Source organism: Leptonychotes weddellii, chromosome 7, assembly GCF_054177405.1.
Source record: "Leptonychotes weddellii isolate Sample4059 chromosome 7, ASM5417740v2, whole genome shotgun sequence".
NCBI lineage: Eukaryota > Metazoa > Chordata > Mammalia > Carnivora > Phocidae > Leptonychotes > Leptonychotes weddellii.
In genome coordinates, this window is record NC_138375.1 from 30,889,815 (window position 1) to 30,910,266 (window position 20,452).

Here is a 20,452-nt window from a genome sequence, read left to right on the forward strand (position 1 = left end):
ATGAGATTTCTCTTGCAGGGGGAAAAAAAAGGCTGTGGAAGCAAAGAGTCTACAACACTATAATATTTAGGGGTTAAACAGAGGAAGAGAAGCCAACAAAGGGGACCAAGAAAGAGCCCGCCAGTGAAATAAAAGGGAAAAGGAGCAAATGTGGCATCACGAAAGCTAGGCAAAGAGCATATCTTTAAAAGGCAATGGTCTTACTAAGTCAAATGCATCTGAAAAATTGAGTAATCTAAGGACTGAGAAGAGACCTTTAGATTTGATAAGAGCAGGTTTAGTGGAGGGAAAGGGTTAGAAATACAGCTGAAGTGGATTCAAAGGAGAAGAAACTTGGAAGTAGAGTCAGTCATTCAGGCAGGGCTTAAAAGATCCAAGAATAAGGAAGAAGATTCTGGGAGGACAACTCCTAGGAACCCAAAAATAGAGTATCATTTCCAGAGGAGTTTTTTATTTTTTGATGTTATTCTTTAGGAAAGAGAAACATCCAGTGGGGGTCTTCATTTGAAATGATGTTGGTGGCCCCACCATTTCTAGCTTCTATAGATCCCTTTTCCCTACATACTCCTTCCATTGAAAAGAAACTAGGCAGTTCAGATTTTGTAATTTAGGGTCGGGGGGCTGGTAAAATAAGACTTGGTTGGGATCTCAATGTTCATATATGTTACTTTGGTTGCTCTTAAGTTGCACCAGCTCTGCTAGGACATTCGCTAAATATAAATGTAAACTACATGTAAATGTAAATTGAATAGTATAAATATATGTGTACTTTTTGCATTTGCTGCAGATCCTAAACTTGAACTCTATAAAGTCCCCGATCTTCCTTTGCCCCATCTACCCAAAGGTGTCCCTCTCAGTCCCTTTAACTTATATCCACCAGAAAGTAGAGCGGGGCAGAAGTTGTGTCCTTCTCCCACCCCCTCACCTCCTGGCCACAGCACAATAAAAACTCTGTTCAGAATTTGGCTAGCTGCTGCTTTTCCCACATTCGATCAGGGAACACTTAAAGCCATACAGTGTCCCTGTCCCGCCAGAAAGCCTATGGGCAGGGTGCCCCTTTGGGCCGACACAAAGACACACTGTGCAAGGCGTCTATGGCCAGAGCAGGGGGCACATGTGGATTATCAATAAGGCTTTTGATTTCCTTTCCTTATGTCATATCATCATCACATTAAACATAATTCAAAGAAACAAAACTTATATTCTAGACTTGTAAGACTTTGCCTGCCCTAGAGCTACAAAGAAATGTAGCTACTTTTCAGCGTAAACATATTCCTTCCAGAAAAGTGTCATAAAAATTTTTTTCACACCCAGTATAATTTTCCACTTTAAATTGATGTTATGTGATTTGATTGACTGTTTTGACTCTATTTAAATGGTCCATTTTGAAACTCTTAACTAAAGTTAGATTTAGAGGTAAGCTTCAGTGTCCATAAAGCTTGCCTCTCAGTGGAGCCAAGAACAACAGAAGGCACAAGGAAAAGGACAAAGTGCAAAAAACTAAGCATCAGGTACCTTGCTGCCAAGATACCTGTCTATGGTGGATTGTCACCTTATCCATCTCCATTCACTTTTTGGTAGAGCTTCCATTTTCCACTGCAAAATAATTCTTGGAACTGGTCCCATGTTAGCCACAGAGCAGAGTTCCAACCATTTCTTTCCAAAACTGGCCTTCAGAAAATGAATCTAAACATTTTCAATCAAGTATCTGAGCGAAGCTACGTCAAAGTTTTCTGGGTTGTTTTGTTTTTGTTTTTTTACTATATACAAATGCAACAAATATGTCTATAAGATGTACATGACGTTCCACTAAGACTCTTTGTTAACTAACATACCTAAAATCTGATAGGTACACATCAAAAGGAGGGGTTGTTAGAATAAAAGGCCAGGTAGGCATCATACTACAGGTATTTATTGAGGGCCTACTGTGTGCAGGGTTAGAAAGGATAAAATGTGGTTTCAACTTTCAAGGGACTTGTGATCTAGTTGAGGGGGCAAGAATATAAACACATGCAAACTAAATAGTGCAAGATACAGTATAGGACATATGTAACTATCAGATAAGTAGCAAAAATACTAAATATCATCAACTGAGAGGCAATCACAATAATACTCAGTAGTACATAATTACTAATACTTACATATTTACTATGTACCAGACATTCTGTTAAGCAATAGATGTACATTATTTCCTGAATTATTATCCCCACTCTAAAAATGGAAATTACCTCGGATCTCCTCCCCATTCTGAAGAAAGCGAGAAGAATGATGGAAGGTGAGCAAAGACCTAGGATTAAGAATGTTCCAGATGGGGGCACCTGGGTGGCTCAGTCGTTAAGCGTCTGCCTTCGGCTCAGGTCATGATCCCAGGGTCCTGGGATCGAGCCCCGCATCGGGCTCCCTGCTCAGCGGGAAGCCTGCTTCTCCCTCTCCCACTCCCCCTGCTTGTGTTCTCTCTCTCACTGTGTCTCTCTCTGTGAAATAAATAAATAAAATCTTAAAAAAAAAAGAATGTTCCAGATGGCAAACAGATGCATTGATCTGGGGCTAAGGACCCATTTAGGTTAATAGAGAGAAATGAACCTTGAGGCCCGTGTTAGTCTGTTCACCACCATATCCCAGTGCCCAGCATAGTGCCTTGTGTGCATAATAGGTGCTCAATAAATATATCCTGAACAACAACAACAGAAAGACCCTCTGGTTTATGTCTGTAACCCAGGTCAAGTACAGCACGATAAGGGTAATTAATGAATTAAAGCCATCCACCAAATAGTCTCAGAACCGAATGCCAACACCTCCCAATTCCAAGCCATTACAGTAAGGGATTCAAGTGGGGAGGACACACCATAATGGGACAGGTCTGACAGCGGTAGCAGCTCCAGCTCACTGGGGCTCCTATCATGGAAACTGTCATGGCGAGCCGTTATGTCCTTACCCTGGTCTGCAAACTGTGCAAGATCTGACTCCTGGCCCTTCTGCAGCCTCAAATCCTTCTTCTCCCCACTCCCTCTCTCCACTGCCACACTGGCCTCCTTGCTCAATCCATCTCAGAGCCCATATTCTTCCACGCTGCTTTTCAAGTCTGTGATAGCCACTCTCGCCACATCTTGCTACCCCACCCTCCTCCCTGGCATTATCTATTTGTTTATCTGTTTACTGTCTTCCCCTGCACACGCTAGAACATGGGCCCCGAGAGGCAGAATTCTCTCTGTTCTCTTCACCACGGTATCCCCAGCGTCTAGGACAGCACATGGCACATCAGTAAGGGGTCCCGCACTGCAGTTCTAACTGCAGATCGCTTTCTCTAGCTCACAAATACCTACTTCTCAAGGGAATAGGATTTTGTTCAAGAAATGTCACATGGAAATTGACGAGTAGAGCTTGGAAAGCAAGAACCCAGACCAACCTGTTTATGAGAGATGCCTTTGTCCAGAGAGGGGAAAATACACCTTAAAACTTCTGGCAATGTATATGCTTTCTTAGGACACCCTTATCATGCTCTGCTTCTGAAACAGTAACCGGTCTAAACAAGAAGATCCATAAATTTGCCAGAACAATCAATTCCCAGGACTTCAGAGTCACTACTACCAGTCTCAGCCTCATAAATGGGCAAAAAGTACTGTACACCATACCATCAAAAGACCGGCTTACTGCTGTAAGCAAAACCAGGCAAATTCACCATCCAGGTGACAGAAGGGAGGTGAGAAAATTAAACAGTCTTATTTTCATTCTTTTTTTCCCCTCACTGAATACTGTTAAGGAGTTAGGTACCATGAAAATGGGTTAAAACTTTGCAGACGCTGCCTCAAATTTGAGCATTCACGGTCCCAGGAGGACATTCGTCACAGGATCTAGTAACGTGTTTCTTTTATGCAAATTCAGACTCCAGGGGCCACAAGATGTCTGACAAATTCAAAGTAATAATATAAGTAAAGTCAAGATGCCTCCCAACTTTCCTTGTTGGAAGAGTTCCTGCTGAGATATTCGATAACTTCATGAATATGTATGGGGCACTCACTATATATTTAGGGAACTGTGCTAATGTGATGGCGAATCCAAAGGAGAATGAGACATGGTGCTTGCCTTCAAGCTGCAAGGAGTTTATCATTCGCTGCACAAGTCAGATAACTAAGATGGTAAGCAGGAAACAGTGCCATGGTCCAGGTGTTGTTGTTGTTTTTAAGTGTTGTAAAAACACAAAGGATGGAGAGATGGATTCCAGTTGGGAGAAAATAAACACTGATGGAGGAGAATACACTCAAACTGAGCTGGGAAGGTGGATGGAATTTCCATAGGATTAGATGGCAGAGAGCCTTGATTTGTAGCTTTGTGTAAAAAGCTTTTATTGTGTAAATAATCCCACTCTGGCTGATTTCAAGTTGATGACGTGATGCCGTTGAATACAAAGTTGAGAAGAGATGCCAGCACCATCTATGAGTCACCGTCTGAGCTTTGGGCTTTATTAAATCATTCTGACTCTACTGCTGTAATGAGTGGATTCACAGGTATGAAAAACATCTAAAACAACATTATAAGGGAAGAGACACTTCTGCCCTTCTCCCTCTGCCTCAGTCTGACCTACTCTCTTTATCTGTCCCTCTGTTCTCAGCCCCATGTCCCCGACTGGCCTACCTAGAATTGATCTTGGCCTAGAGCCAACCTGGGATTCTGGTTGCTCTTCTTAGCATTGGCTGTGCCTGCTCTGGGCTCTGACCATCACATGGCACAAGGGCTGGCTTCCTGCCCATCGCCTGGTGTTGACACCCCTGCTGTTTCCATTAATGAAAAGCAGCTTTAGGAGCGGCTAGCTGGGCAGGGTGTTTAACTGTTCTTGTAGCAGTTGGAAGGGAAAGCCAGAGAAATTGCTGGGAAGCTTTGCCGAAGGAAGATGCAAGCCAGCCGAGAGCCAGCATTCATATTAATTGCTCCTTTTAGTTCTTAGAAACAGCAACAACAACAACAACAACCCACCACCGACGTGTTCTTCAATCACGGCACCTTTAACTGGCTTTATCACCCAGAGGACTACGTGGGAAACGCCAGGCCCTAGTATCCGCCTTTAATTACAAGCAGATGTCCTCAGTACGTGCGTAAGCTTGTGTCAGGAGGATGGTTTTAAAAAAGAAAAGCTCACCAAGGAGACCACTGCCAGACAGGAAAGGAGTATGTGAAGCTTGAAGTTATTATCAGGCAACTTCCCGCATTGGGCCCACGAAGCCAGGGGCTGTCCTGTGAGAAAAGAAGGTCTTTAAGATCTTTCCCTGCACCATTGATTCTTACCTTGAGGCCCAGCTACTGTCAAAATATATTTACAGCAAAACATGACCACTGCAGATTTATTTCAGCCACGTGGGGCTTTTCCTGATGCTGGTTTCTCTTCCAAATTGCTATATATTGTCTGTAAAGCAGCTTTTTTAGCATTAGAAGGTGTTTGAAACCACCCGCATTATTTCATGGTTCTTTTTGTTTGCTTGTTTAAATTATCTCCCTGTGATGTGCCCTGTGATTTACTGTTCCAGTCTAGGAGAAGCGCACTCCCTCATGGAGCTCTGGGGAGGTAATATTGTCTGTTCCAAAGGTCCAAAGAGTTCCTGTTCAGATTTCACAGTCTTCTTTAGAGCTGCCAAGAGTCATAACATGTACGATATAATATACTTCAGTTCAGGGGAGAAATTGCGAATGGGGATTCAGCTAATCCAGTGAGCCACATAGGAAAGGAAATTCCAGCTTAGAATTATCACTGCCATCAGCCTGGGACTTGGTGTGCCAAGGTGTAGTCATGACCGAGAAGATAATCGCAGCCCCACGACCTGCTGTGTAACATCACTGGATGACAGAGCAAAAGAAATCCTGGCTGCCAGCCTGGCTCAAGTCTTACCTGGCTTCTCGTGAATTGACCCCTGAGGGGTATTTCTGCCCAAAGCTTCAGCAACCTGGCCCCATCAATGGAACTTTCCAGGATATCTGCGGTGTTCAAACAAATCAGCCTGTGCTCTCGCGAGTGCACCCTCATGAGCACTGGCTGTGGGCATACAGTGGGGAGTCCTAGCAGGGGAACCCCAAAGAAGGACACAGTGACTCTGAGCAGAGCAACAAAGTAGTGTGTAGGGAAGAATTTCTCAAATGTGTCTTGTCATAAGCATCACCTGGCTGGGGAATGGGGCATAGAGGATAAACATACAGATTCTCAGGATCTTGCCAATATACCAATCAACCAGTTCCCTAGAGATTCAGATTCTACAGATCTGAGACAGGACCTTGGAATCCACATGTTTAACAAAATGCCGCTGTGGTTCTTGATGGTCAGGCAAGTTTGGGGAACAGTAGAGTGGGGTGCAGTCAGAATCTGGCTCCAGTTCAATTTTGGCTTCTACCATGTAACTGCTGGGTAGCCTAGGACAAGTTAGTTAGTTGGTCTGAACCTCCGACCCCTCATCCATAAAATGTAACTCATAATAATACTTCAGATGGTCGTTGTGGAGGTAAAATGGGAAAGTCCAGAAGCATAGTGCCTGGTGCATTTTAAGCAAACCATAAACGTGAGCTCTAAACACGTCTCATTTTTTAACTTGACCATCAGTGCTTGTATTACAAAGATAAGCATGTGATATCAAGATAAAAGAACATTAAGTGGGGCACTTGGGTGGCTCAGTTGTTGAGTGTCTGCCTTCAGCTCAGGTCATGATCCCAGGGTCCTGGGATCGAGCCCCACATCGGGCTCTCTGCTCAGCGGGAGGCCTGCTTCTCCCTCTCCCACCCCCCTGCTTGTGTTCCCTCTCTTGCTGTGTCTCTCTCTGTCAAATAAATAAATAAAATCTTTTTAAAAAAAACTTTAAAAAAAAAGCAATATCCAGGGCTGTTGGGTGGAGAACAACTAACCTGCCTGAAGGAGAAAGCAAAAGCTCTCAGAAGAATTTCTTTTTTCCAATTCTGTTGAGATAAAATTGACATAAAACATTGTGTAAGTTTAAGGTGTACAACATAATGATTTGATAGATGTATTGCAAAACGATGATCACAGAGGAAGTCTTGAGATAGAGATTTCATGGCACTTACATCGTCATCCTTATCATAACCTGGTAGTGATAACAGTAGCTAACATTAACCAAGGCTTAATTTACGGCAGCCGCCACGTGAGGCCCTTTATGTTACGTCTCATCATGTAAACTGGTTGCTGTAATCAGTACCCTGGTTTACTTACTTGTGTTCGCATGGTCTGTTTGGGACTGGTTCTAAATGCCATTGCTGCCCAACTAGTAAATTACAGTACTCCCCAGAACATTGATCCTCTCACTCTAGTTCCCTTCCTGATGGAGTATTCACTAATTTACAAGAACTGGAATTGACTGCCTTTAGTCCCAGGCTGAATCTTTGACACAAGTCGATTTGCATCCCCTACGCCACTGAAATCACTTCCCCAGGGTCCCACTGCCTACATACAGCCTGCACGGTACATGTAAATGGTGGGGGGTCTCACTGGGCTTAGGGCAGCATCCTCTCCTCATAGGTATAAAGCCCTAGCCTCGCACAGTCTAGTGTGAAAACACTGTCAAGGTCTCCATGGGAAAAGATGTGCCCTTGCTTTCAGGGTAGTGGTTAGCAATAATTGACAGTAATAATAACTATGATAAGAATATTTAACATTGGGGCGCTGGGTGGCTCAGTCGGTTAAGCATCCAACTCTTGATTTCAGCTCAGGTCATGATCTCAGGGTGGTGAGACTGAGCCTCACATCGGGCTCTGCACTCGGTGTAGAGCCTGCATAAGATTCTCCCTCTCCCCCTCTCTCCTTCCTCCAAAAAAAAAGAATAACATTTACTAAGCACTTATATATTTGGTATATTGTGTGTACTAACTGATTTAAATGTTGCATATATAGATACTGTCACTTTATAGATGGAGAACCAGGTTCAGTTACCTGCCATAGTTGGGAAATTGAGTACCAGGTTGGACACAAATAAGAAAGATTAGACTGTAGTTAGTCCTGTTCGTGGGCAGGTCCACCGTGAGGAGCTCTACCTCAGGGCACTGGAGAGCAGGAGTTCTCCAGTGTTTGCAGGTTCAAAATGAAGTTCTTTGGAAAGACCATCCCCAAGGTGCCCCTGACTTCTCCCCCAACCCCACACACCCCAGCTCAGCTGCGCTCTCCCCACTCTCCACAGACAGATTAGAGCTCTTCACCTGCCCAGGTGTGTCTCGCCTTGGCCTTTGTGTGGCGGTTCCCTTGGCCCCAACTGCCTTTCCCTTTCTCTCCCTTGCCTGTTCATCCCAAGTTCAGCACCTGTCTCAAGGAGTCCCCTTCCCCAGGCAGCTTGTCCAGACTTGTTAAGGGCCCCCCCATCGCACGGCCACTCCTTCCTATATGGATTTCTGCCCAGAAGACTGTGAGCTCGCCGAAGCCAGGGGCTCCAGCCAATCCATTTTGCGGCACTGGTGCTTAAAAGCTCCTATAATAAATATGTCGGAGTTTTCATTAACTGCTTATTGTCACCCTGTGTTTGTTTTTCCCTCACTGCTCTGCGCTTACGTCTGTAAGGACATTAAGGACAGCTTTGCCGCGAATTAAAATTGGCAACTTAGCATGACACCTCTGTTTGCTACGAAGGCACTTTTATTTATTGTGTTTTGCTTTTGTAAACAGCACCCTTGTGGGGCTGGTGCAAATCTGTGGTGTTTCCTTGAGGTGTTTCCTTGTTCCTTTTATGTCGACTCATCACATACTGTGGAGAGTGTTAGCTGAGGACGACTTTTTGCTTTATGAAAATGTTACCAAATGCTGATACCATAAAGAGGAAAGCACCAGATGCCTGTCTGCAAGGAAAGCAAAATCCTGGTCTGTCAGGGGTGGCGAGGACTCCCCAGGCATTTCTGGGCCTGAGGTTTGGCTCTGCATGCTCCCTTGGGGCCTCATAATTGACCCCCACATTCCATCTCAGTCATCATTCTGGAGAGATTTGTCAGCTTTGCTGCTGATCTGTGCCTGGAAAATGGTGTCCATTAAGTGTTCCCAGTTTTAAGCTGAAAATTGAGACACACTTGCCAGTAATTTTGACCAAAATAACACATATGATCGTATGGCATCCCATGATTGACTTAATTTTACTCTTCCTTTGAGCTATCAAACGTTTCTCAAGGTGTATACAATTGTCTGGGAAACAGGTGATTTATAGTTAGAAATTATGTAAACTTGCCAAACCTCAACTGAGAATAATGTTTTAGTGCCCAACTTCAGGCAAAGGGTCATAAAACAGAGTGTTCTCTGGTTTGTAGCAAGGAATTGGAGGGGGGCATGTTCTAGATGATGGTAATAATAAAGACTTAGGCTATCAAGGCATCTAGTCAAGTAGCCTTGAGGTGATTTCCATAAAATGCAATTTTCCTTCTGGGCACATTAAAATCAATGTGTAATACATTATCTACTCTAGGTAAATGTGTATTGTTTGCTTTTTGTCATAATTCTTTATTGCATTTGGCAGCAAATGAGCTAATATTGAAATTTAGAGAGAGAATAAAAAGAAATACTTTCAGAACTCATATTCATACATAATTTAAAATATGAACTCACCAAAACCCCCAAAACCTAGTCTCACTTGTAAAAATGCTCTCGCTAATATGCCCAGACTGAAAAGCTTACAAAGGTTAGAATTCTGCAGTGTTTAATGAGAGGCTCTTAACTTCATCTGTTGGGTTCTGTTATCATGAACACCAGCCCTGAGAGCTGCTTCCTACTGGTAGCTAGGTGGGAGGGGCTAGTGGAAAAGCACATTCAAAAGTGGATCTGGGGGGGTGGGCAGGACCCACCTGCCTCTGAAATTCAGGGGGACAGGAATGGATCAGCTTCCTGCCCAGTGCATCTTTGTTTGGTTCCTCGCCCTTTTTTCATAATCAGAGAAAGATGTCTTAGCATTGTTTCTGTGGGTTTCTACTGAGGACCGAGAGCATCAGCAGTTTCCCCTCTTTCAGGTGGTGCTCAGAGTTCATTGTAAGCCTGAACCACTTCACCCCTCTAAGAAGGTGTAGAATCCTAGAAAAACCCCCTCTCCACCAAGCCCAGATAACAGTTGCATACTCTTGTAGCAAAACAACCCTGTTCAACAGTTCAATGACAACTACACTGATCCTTTTCCATTCTTCCTGTTTTCAATACAACATAACAGTAGTGTCCATAGAATTATAACCGCTTTTAGAATCGATGACTCATTGCCTATCTCACGTCACAAAGTTCTGTGTCCGTCCTACCTAACTTTTCAGTTCCCCTCATCCCTTCCCCATTCCCGGGATTGCTCACATGTTTATTTCCAAGAATGAACTTGTTTGACCAAACTGTTTTTAATACGGTTTTGAAAAAAAAGAATTTATGTTCCTCTCCATTTTCACAAGCAAGACTCAAGCTTGGACTCGAATGTTCTAGGAAGGCATTTTTCCATTGTTCCTGATCATGTCTAGCCATGAGACCAGAGGTGACTAACACTGGGTTTCCGTGTGCTCTGATATTTATGAGTTCTTTTTAGAGGGTAGGTGTGCTTTTAATTTTAAAAAGAAAGAAGGAAAACAAGGGAGAGAATTATTGTGAGGTTGGGCCAGGTCACATTTTGTCACTTGAAAGTGAAATTGTAACAGGGTCACATCAGACCATTTTTACAGGGATGACTAATGGTTTTCTTCTCTCTCTGTTCCAGCCACACCAGCTATCCTTGGCAGACCATCCCAGAGTCTGCAAAGAGTTAATCCAGGCCCAGGGACAAGTAAGAATTTCAGTTCTTTTTCTGTCATCAGTGATCTTGTCCATGCTTTACTGTAATTCAAGTTACCATCCTTTCTTTGCTGTATTTGAGATTTGGTACCCGGATGAATGACTGATGGAAATTGCACAAATAAGCAAAAAATACATATTTTTAAAGGATGTCTTTTTCAGCTTCACTGCAAGGCTGCTTCTTTATTTCTCTAATTTGCTTATCCTTAGAGGTTAAGTAAAGCCAAATTAATGAGAAGGGGAAAAAAAAGATTAAATAACATTGTGGACCAACAATTAGTTTATTGACTTTAGGAACCTGCCTCCTTTTACAAATTGGGTATTACATTGTCATTATTGTTTTGAGATATTTCTATACCTAGTGATCGCATTGACAGTTAAACTTGTCCCTTCAACCATATCATCTTATGCTCCAAAACTCTGCCTTCATGCGAGCTATCTCTTCCTGAAATGCCTTTGCACATCGCCCTCTTGTCTTCTGACAATCTCCTCCTCATCCCCAAGACTAAACTCAGGCATTAGCTCTGTGGGGAAGCTTCTCTAAATCGTCTAGGACCAAAGACTTGTTCTGCCTCTGTGCTCCCATAGAACTTTGTCCCGTGCTCCACGATAGGTGTACTTCACAGGATTTGAGTGTATGTGTTAGTACCATGTGCAGAACTCAATGAGCTGTGTGGGCCGCATGAATTAAGTAATTATGTTTAGCTTTAAGACAAGGCCCACTTTTTGTGCTTCTTCTAAATTCCTCACATGACCTAAAACAAATCCTCATCAGTCATAGGTGCCTTTAATTAAATTCCAGGGAAGGATTTTCTCATCATTTGAAGTATATGCTGGAGTCCCCATGACACAATAGAGGAAGGGAAGACCGTGCACCTAACTGAGCTTAACGCCATTGCTGTTTCATTGGCAATTCCGGTGTCTTGAAACCATAATTTGGATTTTATGACATAATTACAGAGTAGATTTCTAAATGAGATATAAATCCTTGGAGGTGACTCAAAGGGAAGGTTAGTGCTGTTTTTTTGCAAGTGGCATCCACTTGTCCGTTGTGCCAGGCCACAAACTCTTTACAACCCTCCTCCTGTTTTAGAAGCCTCTGACATGTTCATCTGCTCCCTAATTAATATGAGAGGTTATAAAAAGGGTGGCTTTTTAGTCATGTTTGGGTTATCCCAGCCAGTATATTTCAAAGCCTTCACACAGCAGATGACGTGATTTATTCCTAGTTTCTGCAAGGAAATGAAAAGGAATCAGTTAAAAATGTTTTACTATGTATAGAATTGTTGAATCACTATATTGTACACCTGAAACTAATATAACACTGTGTGCTAACTATCCTGGAATTAAAATTTAAAACTTACAAGAGAAGAATGTTCTACTAATGGTGCATGTTGCATCCCACATTGGTCCCTCCTCCGCACACAAACATAGTACACTGCCCTTCACTTTCCCCTGAAGGGGAGTACAGTTCTTCCCATCTTCTTTGTGAAGTCACGGGGAGAGGAACCTAAGCATTGGACTTGTTGTAATACAACCTCTGGGTATGGCAGGTCTGTTGAAGAAATTCCTGCTAAGTCCTTTGGCATATGTTGATTTTCTGTCTTTGTGATAGACAAGAATCCTAGTTATCCCTTATCTGTGATATAGCACATAGATATTGACCTGCCCACACAAAAAAGAATACTGTCCTTCCAGCTTCCCCTGATCAAAAGCTAGCTCCCCTCTCTCCCAAGACTGATTGGATAACCCCTGTCGGTGGGTGTGTCTATCAGCACTCACTTTCCACAGAGCACAGGCTTGGACACATGGCCACCTTTGTCATCTGAGCATCTCATTGAGATGTGACAGACGCTGGTGCTCACGTCACCTCACCTTGTACACTGTCACTGTTTCACAAGCATTTAACTCTCTGCTGTGCACCCAGCACAAGCTCTGCACTCTGGGGAAGAAGGGAATGAGGAAGATATTGTCCTAACATCAGGGAGCTCCTGTTCTCACTCAGGAGATAATTTTACACAAACACCTAGTGTTCAACATGAAATGTCCTGTCATTACACAGTTATAAGTCAGACATTTCCTATGTGCACTTTTCTAAATTCTCAGATTCAAAGCAAAACCCCCATGAAGGAAAAAATATTACAACCCTCTCAGAAAAAATTCTAGACAGAGCTGACCTAACATAGATAAATGCCACCCCACCTCTGCAGGCCCCTTGACTTTATTCTTGGGCTGTTGCTGTAACCCCTTCGTCACTGTCTCCCTCCCCTCTCCTCCCCCCTACTCATCTTTCCTTTCTTGTATGCCAGTGGCAGTTTTAAGAACCCAGCATATCACTCTGCTCTAAACAACCCAGATTTCAAACTGCAAACCTGTCCCAAGACACTGAAATCCAACATCCTTCACCCCAGCTTGTAAGTCTACGCTACTTAGTACCCCCCAGGACTTTGCTCATGTCATCCCATCTTCCAGAACAATCCTCCTTCCACCTCACACCACATTCTGTAACTATAAATCCTGTCCATACTTTAAAGCTCATCCAGGACCCTTTGACCCTTGGCCTGAGACAGTGCTTCCCTTCTCCAGGCTTGACATTAAGAGAGATCATGTAATTTTATACCACTTTTAAGGAATATATCAGATGCTGCTTTGCAGTAGAGTTATTTGCATTTTTCTCTTATCTTCCCATCTGGATTGTGAACAGCTGTATCTTATTCAGAGTTGTGTAACTCACAGGACCTAAAATGGTACCTTGAACAGTGTAAGGAATAAATGATATTGCAAATAAATAAATTAAATGGAAGCAGCCTTAATAGCTCCCTGGTTACCTTCCCCACACTTAGCAAGTCCCACAAACACCCCTTGTCATGGAGGCTGTTAGCTGGCTGGAGCCGGCAGAGAGCATCAGATCCCCCGACCTGTGTTAATCACACATTCATCACCCTAAGTGTTCCAGCGCGGAAAGGACTCATGGGAATCAAGTGGTTTATACTCTGAGGACAGCTTCCTTCCAGGCAAAGGCTACAGTATGGCAACAGTAGACAAGGGGTATGCACTGACCAGAGTCTGACCCAAGTGTGCGCCTCTTTGTCCCCTCACTGCTCAGTCACACAGGATGCACTTTGTCTCCAGATTTGGAACCGCTACCCATGTGCCTGCCAAACACCTCTGTATCACGAAGCCCAAAGTCTCCTCCCGATGGGTTTCCTATAGGGAGCTGGTGATGTAAGTACGTTCTAGCTGTGTGGACAACCGTAACCATCAGCCCCCAGGTTCCAGTGACCTTAGGTGCAAATCATAAACCTAATTCTACTGCTGAGCAGCCTTGACAGACACACGTCTTGCACATCTTTCTGAGGGCTTTTTTTTCCTCTCATTTTTAAGTCATTCCTTTTCACTGAATTTACTGCATCTTACTCTGAAAGTGTAAATTTTGTGATCGGTGACATTTCCCCTTCAAATTAAAATAAGGAAAAAATATGGAAGTCTCACTGACTGGCATTTGGAGCATAAGTTAGTCCAAGGTTTTATGAAAACAGGCATTGTGAACACCAACGTCAATGACTGAGATCAGAGTTACGTTTTGAAAGGATTCCAAAAGCTTATCCTCTTAGATGGGCACAACAGATGAACTGCTTAAAGTCTAATAAGTTCACGAACAACTTCCTTCACAATCATGAGTTACTTTTCAATAAAAACACGATTATGGGACATAAATTTGATAGAGCAGTTGTCACCTTTGTAGATCCTTATCTTCTGTTCTTAGCTGGACTCCTGTCTTTACCTGCTCATTTCTCTTTCTTACCTCCTGTTTTTCTCTATTCCAATGTCCTGCTCTCTGCTCCCATATTCATTCTTCCCCCCCTACATCTGATGCAGTGGCTCTTCTGCCCCATCACCTTCAGGAGCACCCCCAGTTTTCTGTGATATGAACAAACTCCTCTCCCTGGCATTCAAGAAGGTCCATGACATGGATCCTCCATGATTTTCTAGCCTTATCTCTCTTGTATACCGTGGACACCCATGTCTATGTCCCTGCATTTCCTGCTTCATCATATCCTTTCCCACGGACCCCTTTGCCAGAAATTCCCTCTTCTTTCCTCTGAATCGGGAATATGCTCCATGGATTTTGTCTTTAAGGCATATTTCAAATGTCACTTTATCCCATCAGAGGATGAGTACTTTCATTTTGGAATCTCTGTAGAAAGAACTCACTCTGATAGCAAGACAGACCGTTGTAGTCCCAGATCTACCACATACTTCCTGAATGAACTTTCCCGAGTTGTATAAGCTATCTGTACCTTGGTTCTGTTTTGTTTTGTGTGTTTATCTCTAAAATAGAGATGCTGGGTGCCTGGGTGGCTCCATTGGTGAAGTGTCTGCCTCTGGCTCAGGTCATGATCCCAGGGTCCTGGGACCAAGTCCCATGTTGGGCTCCCTGCTCAGTGGGAAGCCTGCTTCTCTCTCTGCCTTCCACTCCCCCTGCTTGTGCTCATGCTGTCTCTGTCTCTCTCTGTCAAATAAAATCCTTATAAAATAAAAAAAATTTTTAAATAAAATAGGGATGCTAATAGTACCTACCTCACAGTTGTTGTGAGAATTAAAAATGTTGATATATTTAAAAGAGTTAGAATAGTACCTGGCCCGTGATGTTTATTGTATTTTCTCATGGCTCTTAGTTTATTCCAACAAGTACTAGGATTGAACTGGGTGAAATGTCCTGTACTCAATTGTATGTTGGACCTTAATATCATGTCATTTGTTTCAACCTTATGGGTTCTTTGGTCTGCTTTCTATTCCCTTGGAATAGACTACTATCATCAGGGGGAGGGGCTTTATCTTATACATCCTTGTATCCCACAATATCTGGGATGTACCTGGCACATGCCAAGTGCTTAATGAATAGTTGTTGGGTTTTGTACACACAAACAAAAGTAAAAAAATAAAAAATAAAAAAGCCAGGTTTCCCCCAATATCATAATACTCTTTGGCCAGCACAGAGCACCTCCGTGCCCTTTAGCAGGCATTTATGAAGGGAGAGGGCTAAAGGTATACAGGAAGAGATATTTCTCTTCTCTGTTACTATAAACACATACCGTCTTTCCCAGAAAGCCTTCCATAGAACCTTGACTTGAGGTCATGGAGCCTAGGGTCATGGTCTAGCCTTGGGATCTGTCACAGGACATCTCTGTACCACCACTGTGTATCCTGTTGGCGTGTCAGCTGCTGAGGTAATAGTGGCCCCACTCCTGCCCTATTACACATCACTGCCCCATCTGAGCCGAGCTACCTCCTCAGCTTTGAGGATCCGTCTTTTTTTTTTTTAAGATATTATTTATTTATTTGACAGTGAGAGAGAGAAAAAGAGCGCACAAGCAGGGGGAATGGGAGAGGGAGAAGCAGACTTCCCGCCGAGCAGGGAGCCCAATGAGGGGCTTGATCCCAGGACCCCGGGATCATGACCTGAGCTGAAGGCAGACACTTAACCGACTGAGCCACCCAGGCGCCCCGAGGATCCGTCTTCATCAGATCTTTTCAGCCTTAAGGGCTCATTAGCTGACAATACAGCTAAAATAAACGCACCACCAGGGGAGTGTGTATGTGCTGTGAGGGTGCGTATCTTAGAGTGTGCAGCGTTTCTTTGTAACAAAGAATTTGAGCTTTGGACATGCTTTAGAGAGCAGTTCAGACATGGAAGCTGACATTGAATTTTTGACAGGCTACTGTTTATAAATAATTCAGTAACTGATTCAGTAAGTAAACACAGATTATTGTGATCCCTTTTAAGAAACAGTGTTTATGTTGGCTCTCTCTTGCACCGGACTAGTGGTAACCCTTCCTGACTCACTGCACTGATCTCCAGATACTGCTAAGCATCCTACAGAGACTATCTCCCCCCTTCCTAGCTTCTCTGAAGTAGGAGGAAGGCAGGTAGAATTATGCACTTTACGCAAGAAGAAATGGAGGTACCGAGAAAACAGCTTTCGTAAGCATCTTAACCGACCAACAGGAGAGTAAGTCCAGTGCTTTGTACCTGTCCCTAGAGAAGCAAAATAAAGCATGGATAATGCATATTAGTGAAAATTCAAATAACAGTGCTCAATTACCACAAAATATGGCCCTGGCAGTGACTTTTTTCCAGCCTGAAATACCCAGATAATGCCTACCATTAGTTTTCAGGTCTGAGTGTCCTGTTATTATGATCATACATGGTCCTGTTTTCACATGTAATTGTTGGGAGGTGAGGATTCTTTGTAAGATAAATATTAGGCCTTAAATTTTTTATCCTCCTTCAACTCCCAGCAATTTGCTAAGCCCTAATCAGTGTCAGTGGTAAGTATATATTTACCACTTAATTTACAAGAGAACTCTTCGCTGTGCATATGCTTAAGCCAGTGGTAGTGAAACCTCTGGGGTGGAAAATAAGCCCACAGCTCAAGTACCTGCAGCTCCTTGTTGATTGTAGACATATGTCAAGGTCTTTTATTTCTTTTGGAGTCCAAACAATAAGAAAATATTTAGAAATCTGTGGGCATAGGCCTCTAAAAGCCTTGATCTTAGAAGCAAGTAATTTTTTTTTAAGTCTTAGAAGGATGATTAAGCAATCCCCCTAAAAGTTCCTGTGGGCCTTTTTGTGCTCCATATACCCAGTGCCTAGTTTTATTTCTCTTCGGAAGCATAACACACATTTTTCAAGGATGAAATCCAAGATAAACGTTCTTTCACCCTTGGTGACCTTGGTGGGTGGGGACCGCTTTGTAGACTCTAGAAAGTTAAAGCGTCCCAGCAACGTTGGTTGTGACCTTTGAGTCCTCCTAGCCTGCAGCCTTCTGATTCACTGCTAGATTTTTCAAAACCAGCCCCGTAACCACTGCTCCCAAGGGAGCTCTGGTTTCTGCACACAGGAGTCTCTCTAGGGAAAGAACCCCTGAACTGGGCCCACACCAGCTCCTACTTGTGGTGAACAGTTTTTTTCAGATAATGTGCATGTGTGCACTGAGGAAAAAAACTTGAATTCATTATGTAAGTGTGCACTGATTTTAAAATATACAAATTAATCTATACATGGTGAAAGCAGTCAATACACATTTATAAAGATTTATGGAATTCAAACATAGGTGCCATTAAATAGTAGTTCAAGTAAGAGCATGCTTCATGGCAAATATATGCAATATGAAATAATATATATTGAAACCAAAAGTAACTCAAGAGGTGATTAATTACTAAATAAAAAACTTATCACTTAGAAAAGAAGTTATGCAACTTTCAAAGGGCTTTTTAAAATGTATGATTTATAAGAAACTGATTTGCATGTCATTTGCAATCTGTGATTCGAAATAAGCTATTTTCTTTAGAGGTCAGCAGTTATTTAAACTAGGGGTTAGCGAACTATGGTCCTCAGACTAGATACTTGTTTTTGTAAATAAACGTGCCTATTTGTTTCAGATTGTCTAGGCTGCTCTGGGAATCAACTAGTCATCATGTTTGTATTGCTTCTTATCTTTTAATCTCCCATAAAAAATTATTTCCTATTCAGTAACTGACACTAATGGGAATGCAGGATTCACTTTACAAATTTACTTCACAGTCAATTCTGAAATACCCTGTATTGTAAAGTAAGATTAACAGTATCTGCTGATCAACATGGACTCGTGCGTTGATGATGATGATGATGAAGATTGGAAGTGGTGGCAGCATTGATATTGGTGCGCCATCAAATGAATGCTGAGCATCTGTAAATGCTTGGTGATGGACGGAATAGGCAATCATCTGCAGCTCAGCTGTCTGCATGCATCATCATTTTCACATAATATTTATCTTAGGAAGAGTTACAGTCAGCAGATCACATGGTTCTAGTGTGAGGACAGACTTGACCTTGCAGGTCTGTAAGTCTTTTATAAACAGCTGCCACTGAATTCATGCTGAAGAATAAAGACAGAAGACTCTCCTGTTAGGAGATGGTGTAACGTAAGAGACTCATCAACCTGAAACCTCACCGCGTCACCACAGATGTTATGATTCAGATGCACAGCCTTCATGAGGCCTCGAGGTTGTTCTCAAGTGGTGTCCGTGTGTTTACCGCTGCGGGTTCTGGTTTTCCACGTGTTATGGAAAAGCAGCCTTGAATGCTTCTTTATTCTCTCTTACCATTCCTTAATAAATATAATTTTTAAACTCCAAATTTGGATTAATGTGAAAGCAGATATTTGCAGGAGAGCCCATCTGTGCTCTCTGTTGTCAGCACGTACGGCTTTGTGCACCTGTCACCACAAAGCTCCCGCGGGGCAAACCCCAAAGCAATGGAGAAACACCTGGATAGCATCCTTTCTGTGACTGAAGCTTCTTTTTTTCTGAATTCTAAAAGCTTTTGAAGTTGTGCATCTTTTGCATTAAACTCAAATGGCTTGTGTACACCTGGTGTCTTCCCTTCTAGATTGAAAACTTTTTGAGGGCAAGAAGATAGTCTTCCTTGTCTTTATATACTCTGCCCCTTTCTTCACAATTTAGACAGGGCTTTGCACAAAATGGGAGCTTAATATTTGTTAAATGCTTATCATATGGCGTCCCAGGAATTACTTAAGAGCAAATGCAGAAGGGAAGCACGGGGAGAGATGTTAGTGTAGATTTCATGATATTTGAGTTTGGCTTCCCACCACCCCAGCCCCACGCAACACACACACACACAGACTAACACAAAGGAGTAACATAATTGTTTCCTCAAACCTGAGAGCAGTAGATGCATCTTCCTCCTCTGCCACTTTTCTTTCTCATCGGGAAAAGCAGACAAGAAGGTCCTACAAAAAGATTATGCTAAGTGAAATAAGTCAAGGAGAGAAAGTCAATTATCATATGGTTTCACTTATTTGTGGAACATAAGGAATAGCATGGAGGACATTAGGAGAAGGAAGGGGAAAATGAAGGGGGGGGAAATCGGAGGGAGAGATGAACCATGAGAGACTACGGACTCTGAGAAACAAACAGGGTTTTAGAGGGGAGGGGGGGGGATTGGTGAGGTCCTCAGGCTGGCCTATGACAGCCCCGTTGACTCGTGCTACAGCTGACCGGTGGCTGCCTCTGAGCCTTGGAGCTACAGGTCTGTGGAACAGAAAGAGGAGGAATGTTGAAGGAAGGCAAACATTTTGAACTAGATGACATTTTTCTTTGGTACCTCCCCCCAAATTCAGTTTTTGACTGAATAATCTTGGTTAAATCATGACAAAATAATCTCCTAGGGGATAGTCAGCCTCAGTGTGAAAAGATGTGAAATCAGAAAACCAGATGTCTTCGTGCCTTGTAGACCTCTCCTTGCTGAGGTATTTATAAGAGGAGATACCTTGTTGTTAGTCATCAATGACTGACAGGACTAGAGAGACCTCTCCAGCTCCTTTTGGAGAGACCAAAAGCCTGAGAGAGAAGTCTATCAAAAAGTTACCTGGGGCAGCGAGGCTGCTGAAAAGAGAACAACTAGGAAAAGAAATAAAATATTTCCAGATGGACAGAATCTGGAATGAAAGAAGCAGCCTTCTCAGGCAGCTGAGGGAAAGAAGGAAACTGAGCCCAACGATCAGAAGTCTTAGGAGACCAAGATTTCTCAATTACCAAAAGGAGGGAAGCTTGGCCTTGTTTGGGCTGCAAAATGAGAATGCCCTTCAAGTGAGATCTGTAGGACTCATTTGACAAAAGCTGGTTTTGCTCTCC

The 20,452-nt window shown here is 42.9% G+C and overlaps 1 protein-coding gene across 4 annotated transcripts in view; it reads left to right on the forward strand.

Moving 5' to 3' along the window:
* Positions 1–20,452, forward strand: part of GHR (growth hormone receptor) — a 233,673-nt gene that overhangs the window by 162,360 nt on the left and 50,861 nt on the right. For all 4 annotated transcript variants that reach the window (XM_081826072.1, XM_081826071.1, XM_081826073.1 and 1 more), the window contains one exon: positions 10,680–10,745. In XM_081826072.1, the coding sequence (XP_081682198.1) occupies positions 10,680–10,745 (66 nt within the window). The remainder of the gene's footprint in view (positions 1–10,679; positions 10,746–20,452) is intronic.